Source organism: Chanos chanos, chromosome 16 (genome assembly GCF_902362185.1).
Source record: "Chanos chanos chromosome 16, fChaCha1.1, whole genome shotgun sequence".
NCBI classification, from domain to species: Eukaryota; Metazoa; Chordata; class Actinopteri; order Gonorynchiformes; family Chanidae; genus Chanos; species Chanos chanos.
The window spans coordinates 12454114-12469113 of record NC_044510.1 but is presented as its reverse complement, the minus strand read 5'-3'; the positions used below and the strand labels follow the sequence as shown (position 1 = coordinate 12469113).

The 15000-nt window shown below is 44.2% G+C and overlaps 1 protein-coding gene across 1 annotated transcript in view; it reads right to left on the bottom strand.

Moving 5' to 3' along the window:
* LOC115829136 (RNA binding protein fox-1 homolog 2) overlaps positions 1 to 15000 on the bottom strand; it is a 37236-nt gene that overhangs the window by 14015 nt on the left and 8221 nt on the right. The window contains exons 2-5 of the mRNA XM_030793187.1: positions 4206 to 4406; positions 3642 to 3824; positions 2660 to 2713; positions 2101 to 2193 (exon numbers count right to left, since the gene is read on the bottom strand). Coding sequence (XP_030649047.1) covers positions 2101 to 2193; positions 2660 to 2713; positions 3642 to 3824; positions 4206 to 4406 — 531 coding nt within the window. The remainder of the gene's footprint in view (positions 1 to 2100; positions 2194 to 2659; positions 2714 to 3641; positions 3825 to 4205; positions 4407 to 15000) is intronic.

Below are 15000 nucleotides of genomic sequence, written 5' to 3'. Positions count from 1 at the left end.
TTAGTTGAGAGTTTCTGAAGAGGACCCAGGCATTTAAGCAAGCTTTTGATTTGAATCTTTGTGCTTCTGCGTTATCTGGTTTGAGGGGGATGTTTATCAAAATTACTCCCAAAATGACTCCCAAAGATAGCGCATTTAGTCAATTCATCATTGGATTTGAATCATTTCAGAGCAGCTCAAAAAGCTGAGTCACGATTCAATAGGGCGTAGAGCTGCATCACCACCAAATATGCCCTAACATCTGTGCTTGTGTGTGTGTGTGTGTGTGTGTGTGTGTGTGTGCACGCGCGCACCGTGCCTCTCTGTACACTGAACACATCACCCTCTCCCTCTGGCTTCTAGAATGTTCTCTCAACATTCTTGCGTTCCAATCAGACTAAATTAAACCCGTGCTCCACACACACACACACACACACACACACACACACACACAGGACTCCTACTGACCCATGCAGAAACAAACTGAAGACAAACATACACACAGATACACTACAGGAGTATATACTCCACATGCAATACTGAGGCAGGTTAAGTCAGAAAATTCACACACACAATCCCACACAACCATACACACACACACACACATATATTTATGCCAGTGCACAAAGTGACCCTACACAATGCAATAAAGAAATACAGGTCATGCCGGAAAAGAAGAAATTATTTTCAAGGAATCTGTTGATCAATCAGAAGGCTGCTAAGAGTACAGTAAAAAGAGCAATTCATATCCAAACAATAAAACAAAATCATTACACAAAAACAAATTTTAAAAAAAATGCCGTTCTATCAGACTAAACCCATGCTTCATTAGTGGACATACACAACTTGCTGATTGACTGAAGGTAAAAGTGGTATTGTATTTGCCAGAGAAAGCAAGAGAAACTAAACAGAAACAAAATGGTAAAAAAAAAAAAAAAAAAAAAAAAAAAAAAAAAGAAGAAAACCAAACAATTCTGGAACATTCCGAATTTGACCAGGTTCAGTCCATGCATAATTGACCAGCATCACAAGTTATTATCGTCACGACAACTCGCAGCAGGAGAGAAAGCCCATGCAGAACTGGAAGCGTTTCATTTTCATTTCTTTTTTTTTCTTATCAGGTACAACATTTGACATATGGAAGAAGGCCTATGAGACGCACTGATTAAAGAATTGTGGGACAGACTTGGGCAAACCCACAAGTGGCTTTTAACACACAAGTATTTAGAAAAACACACAGGGGAAGGAAAAAAAAAAAAAAAAAAAATCTAACAAACAAAAACAAAACGAACCGACAAACAAAAACAAAACATGCACCATCCGACTCATTGAACAAAACCCCGAACAAAAAAACACCCACTGATTAAGCCCTAAATCCAGGATCATTCAGAGAAGTGCTGATACAATACAAATTACCATAGGTAAGACGTGCATGCATGTCGCGATATTTCCGTCACATGCAAGGGTATTTAGCTACAAGCCTGTGGCGAACAACTGAGCAACACTTAACACACAGAGACCAGAAACGCTCTCCGGTTGTTATCCGCTAAAGGAAAACCGTGCCCGAGATGTCGTCCATGCGCTAATTATTTCACAGTTTTATACGTAGAGTTCATGCCTCAAGCCAAGAGCACAAAGCATCAGCACATGAAAGAACTACTTAAAGAAATTCAAAATCAAAACAAATAAAGATCTGGTTTTGGTTTTGGGTTTGGTTTGGGGGGGAGGGGGGGGGGGGGTAAATAATGGGGGTAATAAAACATTGCGAATCTAAAAAGCATGCCATTTGTGTCTTTGCATCCCAATTTTTCTGCCCCAGGAGAGAAAAAGAAGAACCAAGACAAAAAAAACAAAACAAAGAAAAAGAAAGAAAGAGAGAAAAAAACAAACAAATGGGGCAACAAAGGTGAAAGATGCTAGCTGTGATACTAATGCTGGGTGTGAGGTGGGGAAGGGGGGGGGGGGGGGGGGGGGGGGGCAACTGGAGTGAGAGAGAGTGAGTGAGAGTAAGTGTGTGTATGTGTGTGTGGTGTATTTGTGCATATGCATGAGAGAGTGTGTGTGTATGTGTGTCTGTGTGTGCGTGTGTCAGAACAACAAACGACAAAAATGGAAAATTACCTCGATCTTTCGCCCCTCTACCAGAGTGCCGTGCAGTTTCTCCCTGGCTTTCTCTGCATCCGCGCTTGACTCAAACGTGACAAAACCAAACCCCTGTGGAAAGGGGGGGGGGGGGGGGGGGGGGGGCGAGCAGAGACAGAAAAGCAGAAGGAAAGAGAGAGAGAGAGAGAGAGAGAGAGAGAATGGGGAGGCGAAGGAGAGGAGGAAGAGAAATTTTGTGGAGAGGATCAAAAGACAGATAGCAGGAAATCAGTGCACAGGAGAAAATAACTGAGTGTAAACCTGAGAGACCACATCAAGAACACCCTCAAAATAGAGTCTCATTGTAATAAAGGAATGAGAATTATTATTACTACAGACATGGCAGTGCTCGCTACGACTCCTTAGAGCGGTTATCAGTAATGTCACGGCTGTGTAACCATGGTTACAATTACTGCGATTATAAAGAGAAAGCATCACACGTAAGTGACATTAAACTGATGCCGGAACGCTTCATTAGATTAATTGGCCAATCAAGGAGCGATCGTGTTATGACATCACCAGTGGACTGTGACCTCACCTTGGAACCTCGCTCATTGAAAATGATCTCCACATCGAGAATTTTCCCAAATTGCTGAACGAACAGGAGGGAACAACATGAGAGGAAAAAAAACAAAACACGAGAGAAAGTGAACAGATCTGTTAAACAGCTCTGATCCAGCAGCACTGCAGCACAGGGCTCAGCTCTGCTTATTACACACCAGAGGGCAGTGTTGGCAAACACACCTCCTCACAATTTTCATGTACTGTTTTCCTTTTTTTCCCCCCCCCATTCTCTCTCTCTCTCTCTCTCTTTTACTTACACGTAACTACATGCGTCTGTCTCTCATCTCCCTCTTTCTGCACTGAGACTGACTACTGCTGTTTGCTTCGTCATGCATGAAGAGAACAGGGCTGGTCAAATTATTCATCACCTCAAAACTAGTCTGAACATCAGTAATACAGTCTGTACAGGTAGATTATGATTAACATCTATTAGTTCTGTCTGGTTTTTCCATCCAGGCTGAAATATAAAGCTAGACCGTTCATATCAAACAAAAGAAATCAAGTTTTACACATTAATTCACATATTTACAAATATTAATCATTAAATACATTTAAACATGCATTCTGCATTAAGCAAATATGTGAATAGGAATGTGTGATCTATAAACATGTAAATCATTATGTATGATCTATTCTCCTTCAGAATTATGCATGCTAATTGTACAGCCACTGGTAAAATGCTGACCATGTTGTTATTATTATTGTTGTTATTGATGATAGTCTTGTTACTGTAATAACAATGACAAATACTGCATCTTAGAATGAAATGAAAGATTCAATGAAATGAAACTGAAAGGATTCACTTCTTTTCGCTCTTCCATCACCCACTTCATAGTTCTTATTCTTTCTTTGTCTTATTATCTTGTTTCTCTTTCTTCTCACCCCCCCCCCCATCCCTCCATTTTCAGTTCAGTGTTAATGCAAGAAGTGACAATGTCTTTTTCTCTCTCTCTCACCCCAAACATCTGTCTGAGGTCCGGGTCTCTAAAGCGAAAGGGGATATTGGACACGTGGAGGCGTTTCGGGGTCCCCTTCGACTCGGAGCTGTCACCCGCGGTGGCACCGCCTGTCACCCCAGATCCCGCCCCTGTCCCGCACTGTGCCCCGCCCACCTCACCCTGAGACGAACCCTCCGTCTGCTGAAAGAAAGGAAGAAAGAAAGAAAGAAAGAGGGAGAGAAGGCACAGGGAGGGAAGGATGGAGAGAGATAAAATAAGTCAATGTAGGGGAAGAAAGTGAGAGATTAAGGGAAAGGGAGAGCGACAGATAAAAGACAGCGAGTGGAGAGAATGAATGACAGACAAGCAGGAGAGAGAGAGAGGGGAGAGAGAGGGGGAGAGAGAGAGAGAGAGAGAGAGAGAGAGAGGGGGAGAGAGAGAGAGAGACAGGAACATACGTGTCAGTGAGTCATTCATGGGTATCCTGTACATGATGTGCTCAATCACAAACCCCAAACATGAACACACTCTCTCTCTCACACACACACACACACACACACAGACACAGACACACACACTCACTGTGGTGCTGATGCTGTTGGGGGTGGCGGCTGGGCCGTTTGTGCCTGTGGTGGTGTCTGTGGAGCCCTGCCCCCCTGCCGCCGTGTAGAGGGTGCCGCCGAACTCTGAGCCAAGGCCGTTCTGAGGAGGCGGGGGCGGGGGAAATGTCGTAAACGCTGCGGGCACACGCCCCTCCTGACCACCTGTGGAATCCTGAGAACCCTGAGAGAGAGGAGGAGAGAGAGAGAGAGAGAGGGGGGGGGGGGGAGTTAATGCACTGCACTGGGTGGGCAATAATAGGCTGATAGTGTTAAAACCACTTATTCAATTTCACTCTCTCTCTCTCAGTCCTGTGTGCATCTCTCCCTACTCCTCCCTCCCTCCCTCCCTCCCTCCGTCTGTCTGTGAGTGAGTTTCAGTCAGTCCACCATAAAATATTCACAGCAGTCCCATCCATTATTAAGGTTCTGAAAATTTGATACACACACTGACACGATGATATATATATATATACACACACACACACACACACACACACGCCCGAGTTTCTAACACACAGAGTTAAAAACACACATCCCTCACTCAGTCACATCACAGAAAATAAATGTAGTTTTTTTAAATCGACTTTATAATTATATTTTGAAACAGGATGTAAAAAGCAGAATTTTAAGTAAATGAAGTCTCCATTTACCATCTGGAAAGGAGTTACCAGGTTATAGGAGCTGATTTTATTATTAAAAAATGTCACACATAACAAGGTGTGTGTCATTGTACCCTGACAGAACACACACACACACACTACAGCACAGTCAAGGACACTCAAGTAACACCACAAACTCCTCATCTTCTCCATCACCCTCGCTACACACACACACACACACACACACACTCACACACACACTCACACACACACTCACACACACACACACACTTTCTCGCTCTCTCCTACCGAGCATCAAACTCTCCAACAGAGGGATGGACAGAAGTCGGAGGCCGTTTTTTTGTGCATGTAAATCTGCCTGGGCTGTTTTTTGATTTTTTGGCTGACGAAACTCTTTTGTGGAGTTTTCTGGAAGTCTGCATAACTAAGGCTCTGTCTGACCAAGACAGCACAGAACTCCGAAATACACACACACACACACACACAAACATACACACTTTCTTCCCTCATCACAGCAGATGGATGTATGGATGAACAGAAAGACGGACAGACAGACAGAAACAAGACAGACAGACACCTATTACAGCACTACGCACCCAATCCTCACAGAGACAGAACCCTCTGATGGCAACGAAAATGGGCGAAAAAAAAAAAATCTCGTCTATTACATAACGTATCAACCTTGGGGGCTGGTTGTGTTATTCAATGTTACAAATGCGAAGAGATGCAAATCAAACTGCACTGGGGTAATGTGCAGAGGACAAGTCTGAAAGGCGTGAGAGACAGAAAAAAGAGAGACAGAAAAAAGAGAGAGAGAGAGAGAGAGAGAGAGAGAGAGAGAGAGAGAGAGCGCGAAATGATTTAAAATTTGCACTGAGGGCAAAATAAACGGTTCTATAATCATGTAGCACTGGATAACTGGATATGGAGGAGGAAAGAGTGTGAGATTCTTCAGGGACTAGTAAGCACGCTGCCGGGATCTCAAGTTTGGACGGATTCAAAAGAGACGGAACATTCTATTGGCTTCCATGCAATGACATCACTGTCTCAGGCCTGAAACCAAACAAACTCCAACTTAGAATCAGAACCTGAAGCACAAGTACCACTTCCGCTCACTCAGACACAAGAGAGAGAGAGAGAGAGAGAGAGAGAGAGAGAGAGAGAGAGAGAGAGAGAGAGAGAGAGAGTGTCACCCAGAGAGAGACAGAAGGAGAGAGAAGGAAAGGGGGATGGAGTTTCTTCCTTTAACAGAGTGACTTGCATCTGATGGTGCATTTAAAACAGAAGAAAAAAGGAGAAGAGAGAGAGAGAGAGAAAGAAAAGGTGAGGATCAGGGACAGATGGACCTGATGTGTGGCAATAAATCTCTGTCTAAAACTCAAGAGTGCCTGTGTGTGTGTGTGTTTGGGCACAAGTCATACAAGGGTATACATAATAAGTAATACATCAGAGGGAGAGAGAGAGAGAGGGAGAGAGAAGAGAGGGAGAGAGAGAGAGGGGGGGGAGAGAGAAGAGAGGGAGAGAGAGCAAGAAAAGGGTTGAAAATTCAGGTAGATAGGGCAGGGGGAGGAAGAGGGGGGGTGACTTCTCTGCTCATTTGTTAAAAGAGCATTCCTGACCCGGCCACTGAAGAGTAAAACTGCCCTAAATGGCCTTCTTAGAGAGAGAGAGCGAGAGAGAGAGAAAGAGAGTGTAAACACCATGGCAAGTGGCATTAGTGGATACTACTGAATAAGCTGAGAAAGTCTCAAGTGTTCGACATTGTAGCACAAAACTATTAACCAAAGAGCCCCACATATTAGCATCGTATCGCTCGTGGAAATATTAACCAAACAATGACACTTCTCTTGAAACCGACACTTTTCTTAACAAGGGTTCGACAAACAACCTAAATTTGCCTTCGTTAAGAATTTAATCATAAATTCGAAACACAATTTTAAACAAACAAGAAATGAATACAGCGTTCTAGTCTACACGGAAGGCACGGCTAAATTTAAAACTCTAAATATGGATCCAGACGAAACGTCTTGTACATACTGTACACATACGAGTATAGCCGCTATACGATGACAAACTATCCCCTACCGGACACCTCTCTTTAACGGACACCGGAGTCTAACCTTTCAGTAATCACTGGTCACCGAATTTCAGTGGCACAGCTGTTTCAGGTGAACATGTTTTGACCAGTCGTTAAGAAAACCAAACCGAAACTTTTGATAATTTCAATATAATAAAAAAGCAATGTTTCACGTTACAAAGAAACTTCGTGGAATCACTTCAAATGATACAGTGAGCGCCTTAAGGTTGTCCAAGTTACACGGAGACGCTCGCGAATCTCTAAATCACGTGGCACACACAAATATTCGGTGCTACGCTATCGTGTTTCCCCCCCCCCCCCCAAGACAAGAGGAGTGGTCGGTGTTACCTGAGAGACCATGTTTTTCGACACACCGCTGAAGGAGGAGAGGCGAGAGAGAGAAAACTGGATCCTTGGAAGATCCAAAATATTGAGCCAAAAATATTTGTGCACACGCAGTGTGTGTGTGTGAAGTTTCCCTTCTGTTTAGACAGGCATGCGTATCCAAAATCGTGTCATAATGGTTACAGTCTGTTAAAAACAATTGAAGAACAAAGAATAAAGTATTCAGTGCAATGTCTTTAAAGCCCGGGGATGATTCAAAGGAAACATATCTTAATTTTTTTCCTTAAGATAGCACCAACTATAGCTCTATTTGTAATGCGTTCTTTTGAGCGGACGCGTTGAATTTTTCTATAAAAAATTTTTCGTCCTCTGTGCGTTTGCTCTCTCCCTTGCAGCCGGGTTGTCTCGTTTTTCCTCTCACTGCGGTGGTTTGTCCATAAAAGCACCGTCCTATCTTCCCTTTTCCTGCCGTTTCCCTCCCCCTTTCACTCTTCCTTGCACTGATAGACTCCAGACGGGATTTTTCGTACTGACACCGCCCCCTAACGCCAATCTGAACGGCTTCTTCCAATACACGTAATCCTTTCCCTGTCAATCAAACGTACCGATAACCACCGCCTACCATCCCTATTAGATCGCTTGTGCTATTAGCATTCCCGTAAAAACTGATGGGCTTTGATCCAATGAAATTCATCGAGGTTTTTTTTTGTTTTGTTTTTTTTTTACCTAAACTGTGCCCTTCTTAGTCAAGAGAAGATCTAATTGGCTGGATCTTCCCACGTCAGGAGTCATTTAACAACTAACAGTGGTTCTCTTAAAGGTGACGGGACATGGTTTGGGGCGCTTTGAAGTGTGTCATTTGAAAGATAACGGTAGATTTACAGTACGTGTGCTACATGCAGTACAGCGTTCTTTTTTGCGGTTATTTTGTCAAGTTGATGAAGTGCCAAAAATCAGAGAGCAAAATTCTAAAAACTCTGGAATGTGCCAACTTTTTCCACCTGACTTTTTTTTTTTTTAATGTGGTCTACAGCCACGTGTTATACAAAAATGACTAAGATAATAAACCCAGCTAGAGAAAGAGAGAGAACATGCGAAAGCCACCCAAGGAGTAAAACTAAGATAATACATGTGTGGCGGGTGTCTGTATTTGTCTGCACACCGAAGTACAGAGTGTCCTTAAAAGCATGGAGGGGCCACTGGGCATACAGCTGAACCAGACAGACCCCTCTCTCCCTCTCTCTGCCTCCCTCTCTCTCTCTCTCTCTCTCTCTCTGTGTGTAGTTCTTGCACCTGTGCTACAGGTGAACGTGGCTACCTGCCCCGAGGGTAAAACCACTGGGTGGAGTCTGCAGCAAACACGTTCAGGCCTTACCCAAATCCTCCTCCTCAGAGAGAGAGAGAGAGAGAGGTCACAAAAAGACATGATATACTCAGAAAGAAAAAAAAGGAGCATTTAAAAATCAAGTGCAGTGATATTTCCACAGACTGAAAATAAGTCTCTTTTGTAAAGAGTCTATTCATGAGTTAGACAGCATTTCACCTTCCCTCTCTCTCATTCTCCCCCATACACGCACACACACACACGCACACACACACACACACAAAGTGTGCTCACTTCAAGTAGGGTCACACTCGTTATCTTAACCTTTTCCCCCATCTCCCGTCATCTCTCTGTGGAAAGAGGGATAGCCCGCAACACCTTTAAAATCCATTCACACCTCTCCTCCCCCCATCCATCCATCCACCGCCATTTGCCAATGCTCTTAAAAAGACATGGAAAAAAAAAAAAAGACATTTAGATAACAGCTGCTAAAAGCCTGAGGGGAACAGAAAGAGAGAAAGAGCAAGGGGGTGGGAGTATCGAATCCAACCTACTACCAAAACTCAAGTGTCCAATCTGAATAAACATTTAACTTCAACACTGTTAAAAGTTTGTGTAAGTACACAATGGGCATAGCCACTGGTATTTGTAATAGGTATCTGAAAATTATCACAGTAATTTTGAAACTGCTGAATCTGAACAAAACAATATTATCTTTGGGGATCGATGCATCCATCCATCCATCCATCCCTCCGTCCATCCAAAACGGAGCAGGTGATGGGTCCAGTAAATATAGTGCTGATACACTCTGCATATTATTGGGTTTGTCAAAAAAAAAGGGAGGGGGGGGGGCAGTGATGTCACAGTGCAGGGAACGGAATCTTTCAGGAGTTCCATCAGAACGCTCCTGCTTTATTTGAATCAACAGTAGCATCAACTGCCGCTTCCGTGGATACTTTGGAATATTAGAACATCCAATTATTCAGTTATCGGTTACTGTGGTGTCAAGTGACAGAATTCGTGTCAGGGAGTAGAGTGAGGGGGAGGGTGACAAAGGGAGACCTTACAACAACTGTTTCTTGCCACCTGTCTCCTTCAGTCAAAAGCGCAAAGACAGCTGGGACGACAACAAAGAATGTCTTTAAGTCTTCACACACTCACACGCACACACACCTCCTACGAAGGCTATCCAAGAGTAGCGTGTAGTCCAGCATAGCCACGTGGAGCATGTAGGCCAAAAAAGTGGCGCTTGTTTAAAAAAGAAAAAAGAAAAAAAAAAAAAACACATAAAATCTTAGCACTTGAGGTACCACTCCCGCAGCTGCAGGGCAATGCTAACATTCATGAATGTCAGAACAAGTTGAAACATAGTGGCTTTAGCACAGAGGGTAAGACAGAGCGAAAGAGAAAAAGAGAGAGAGAGAGAGAGAGAGAGAGAAGGGGGGGGGGGGGCTAAGGTAATCCTAAGGATGCACTGGATTAACCCTTTCTAGTCCACATCACACAGTCTCAAGCATACTCCCCCCCAATGACAGAAATGTCCTCCAAATCAAAAACCCATATTTCAAATCATTAAAACAACGAACGATTTCGAATTACACTGTTGAAAAGAGAGAGAAATCTAACTCACGTACGTTCTAAAGAACCAAGCCTTTTACCCTCCGAAACACATTTCTTCCACCCCAAAACACCAACCCATGCGCCTAAACTCACAATGACTATGCCACAAACACAGAGAGAAAAAGACTCGCACAAAATGGTCGCTTTCCAAATCGACCGCTGACAGCCGAGCGAAGTGCACGGATTTAGTGTCTCGTTTAATACACAGTTCCATCACAGGAGAAAGGACACTCACCATCAGTAGCGGAGGATAGAACAGTCCCATCATAATTTATGAGGAGAGAGGATTAATGTCTCTCTCTCTCTCTCTCTCTCTCTCCCTCCTTTTTTTTCTCTCTCTCTCTCTCTCTGCCCGCAGTAAATGAGCGTTGCTAGCATGCGCTTCGAGTCAGAAACATTCAAATTCTCCCTCTTAGAGCAAAGCACCCCCCTTCTACTCCACAGACAGCTTGTGTTTCTGCCACTTTCTTTCTTTCTCTCTCTCTCTCTCTCTCTCTCTCTCTCTCTGTGTCTCTCTCTGTGTCTCTCTCTCTCTCCTTCTCCTCCGTCTGTCAGTCACTTCCAAGCTCAAACAACCACTCCCTCCTCTTCATCTTTTTTTTTCTTTTCTCTCCTCCCATCCCTTCTTTAAACTTTCCCTCCCTTTCTACCTCAGTCCCTCCCTCTGGATGTACCCATCCATTTTCTCCCTCTCTCTCTCTCTCTCTCTCTCTCTCACTCCCTCTCTCTCTCTCTCTCTCTCTCTCTCTCTGTGTGAGTAACAGACTGGCTTTCCATGCTCTGAGTGGAGACTGAGACGCAACCCTCTGCATTGCAGCGATTTTTTGATCTTTAATTTATTGGATGGCAGCTTGTCAGGGGCTCTGTAGGGTCTCCCTCTCTCTCTCTCTCTCTCTCTCTCTCTCTCTCCCTTTCTCCCTCTCTCATATACACACCCTTCCTTCTGCTCCTAGCCTACAACTTACCACGTTTTTTTCTCAAATACACACACACACACCCTTCTGCTTCTCCTCTAAACGACCATGTTCTCTCTCTCTCTCTCGTTCTCATACACACACACACACTCCTCTCTCTCAGCTCCTCCAGCGTTTGGCTACAGCTCCACACATGGATATTTATGACTCTGCATTGCGCATTTACACTCACCCACCTCCATCAAACACACAACTACACACACACACACACACACACACCGACCTCCCAAAAACACACAGCTACACACTCACCCACCTCCATCAAACACACAACCTCCCTAAAACATAACTATACACTTACCCTCACCCATCAAAAACACAACTACACACACACACACACACACCACACACACACCGACCTCCCTAAAACACACAGCTACACACTCACCCACCTCCATCAAAAACACAACTACACACACACACACACACACCACACACACACCGACCTCCCTAAAACACACAGCTACACACTCACCCACCTCCATCAAACACACAACCTCCCTAAAACATAACTATACACTTACCCTCACCCATCAAAAACACAACTACACACACACACACACACACATACACACACACACACAAACACACAACGACCTCCCTGAAAAACACACAGCTACACACTCACCCACCTCCATCAAACACTTCACACAGAAGAACCTCACATAAAGCCTGCACCGATGGTGGATCCCACGTCATTAACAACCGAACAAAAAAACTTAATATTTGGCATGTCACTCACACATTCACTCTGGATTAAACCAGATTAACATAAAAAACAGAGAAAAGAACAATCGATTTAAATCTCACGTACATTTTATATTCCAGATACTTCCTGTGCGAATGCTGAGTTCAGCGACGAATATCAGGTGTTAGGCTCACTAACTTCCAAACAGCAACTCTCTGACCTCTCCTTTGCACAATAAACTGCACAACTGCACTTTTGCACAATCAATTGCACTAACACCCCAAACAACTCACCTACCTGCACAATGCCAATGCCATTGCCAGTAATTCACTGTCCGTGTCAGGTGTGCTTGTTATGTCTATGTTTGTAACATGTAGGGATTTATTTTTAAAAAAATTTTTTATTGTATGTTGTAGAAGTTTTACTTTTTACTTACTTAGTAATTTCTTTACCCAGTACTTTCTGTCCTTACTCAGTACTTTCTGTTGTCATATTTATTACGCAATTTTTTTTCTTTTTTTTTTTTCCCCTTAGTATTTATTGTGCGTTATTTATTGTTTTATGTGGTATTTGTTTGTTATTTGTTTTATGTGGCACTGTGGTCCTTGTGTAACGCAACCTCGTTCCACTGTATGTATGAGTCATGCATACGTGGAAATGACAATAAAAGCAGTCTAAGTCTAAGTCATTAGAGCAGTAATGACGCGTTTGAGAGACGTTACCCATATTGTGGCTTAATACTGGTCTCTGAGGAGGTTTGGGAGCTGACTTAACCGAAGCTGGTTCACTACATTGAAGAACAGAGGGATGGAACAGAATGAGGAGAGAGACAGAGAGGGAGAGGCAGAGAAGGCAGGAGGCAGTGGATGTGAGCGAGATAACAGGATAGAGATAATGGGCTGGAGGGGGTGGGGGTAGGGGGGGTGACAGGATTAGGGTGTGAGTGAAGAGGATGAGAGGATGAATAGAGGATGAGCTGAGGATTAACAACGCCAACTAAACATGCACGCACACACACACACACACACACACACAAAATATACCCAACACACTGGGATCGTACACATACACGGATAATACACGCACACACATAAGTGACAAACACATGCACACGCTCACACATAGTCATGGTGCGCACACACACACACACACACACACACACACACACAAAAAGCAGTAGACTATCGCCATCATCGTCATATCTCTCTCAGACACACACACACAGATAATCAGGGGGTCAAATTCGAACTGACACACTAAGAACATGGTTAAATCAGTGTGAGACCTGTGTAGTGATAACTGTAGCAACACACACACACACACATTATGGGTACATTATGTGTGTTATTGCTGTAGCACACACGACCCTACTCTGTAAACTACCCAGGTACAGACAAACTCTGCTGGTATTAAAAATGAATTTTAGTGATTACAAACTGTACATACTCAGGCACATAAGGCAGCTCCTGAAATGAGCTATGCTCTCAGTTATACACCGAAAGAGTCAAAACTCTTATTTCAAAATGTGGCAAACCTTTTACCTCTAGAGAGATATGAAACAACACAAAACTTCTGAAGAACCACTCCAGGGAAACCGAACACTGTCAGGGTGAAAAATATTCCCCGGTAAAATCAGTCCTGTGACTGAACAGAAATGAATTCAGCTGAGACTCACAACTAACACACCTCGCCCTAAATCTTATTGGTAAACAGAGACAGACAGACACACACACACACACACACACACCCACCACTCAGATCAGACAAACTAAACACTGCTTGGTCTTCCTGACCATACAACAAGGCATGGGGAGCACTCACTGCAACCAGTAATGTTTACCCTGCAGGTGAAGGATTAAACAAACACACACACGCACAAACACACATTTCCACAGACTCTCTCCCACTCACACACACACACACATTTCCACAGACACTCTCTCTCACACACACGGATGCACACGGACAGACACACACACACTCCCCCGTATGAAAAAGCCGTGTATGATGCAGACTGTGAGAGAAGACAGGACTGCTACACAGACAGCCCAAGCACTGGTCCCCTACGGCGAGAAATGAGAAACTGCATGTCATCAACACATAACACACGCAGCGTGGGTCTAAACTCAATAAATATCCCTCTCTGTCTCTCTCTCTCTCTTCACACACACACACACACACACACACATACACAACTACACTGTGTAATCCAATCTTAGTGGCCTGTTCTGCTCTCCATCTTTCCCTCCCTCTTTCCTTCCTTCTCTGGCTCTTGCCGCCCCCCTCCCCCCTCTCCTGGGCAGCCAGTTCCATTCCCAAGAAAGGAGATCACAGACTAGAGCAGGGATGAGAACACAGACTGTGTGTGACTGTGTGTGTGTGTGTGTGTGTGTGTGTGTGTGTGTGTGTGTGTGTGTGTGTGTGTGAGTGAGAGAGAGAGAGAGGTAGGGAGAGAGAGAAAGAGAGAGACAGAGGGGGAAAGTGAGAGAGGGAGAGAGAGAGAGAGAGAAGGCATTACAGAGATAAACCTCTAGAAATGAATCATGTTGAAGTGAAGAATGAAAGAGAGAGAGAGAGGGAGAGAGAAACAGAGGAAAAGAAGGAGAGAGGGGGAGAGAGAGAGAGAGAAAACACTTCAATACTCCCCTCCTGTGGCTTAAAGACGATGTTGCACATCTGAGCCACTGGGGGGGGGGGAGGGGTGCAAGAGAGAGAGAGAGAGAGAGAGAGAGGCAGAGGGAGCGGGAGAGGGAGAGATTATACATGCCATTTGTGCATAGCTGTGCTGCACCACAGAAGATAAGAGATTTCCTGCCCTTACACATAAAGTGCTTACTTCTCAAAGGAAAAAGGGGGGGGGGCAGAGGGAGAGGGAGAGGATGGAGGGATGGGGTGGAAAGATGGAGGGATGGGGTGAAACGGTGCAATAAACCACGTCTCCGGGGTGAGACCTGCAGGGACAGCCACACAGATCTGCCTCCTATATCTGGGATTATACAGGGTTTACAAACAGAGAGAGAGAGAGAGAGAGAGAGAGAGAGACAGCTTTGCGACCTGGTAACCCACAATTTCATAATGCGTGTCGGTCTCCTGGTTGTTGTTAAACGTGAAAAATTCTTGAAGTCGC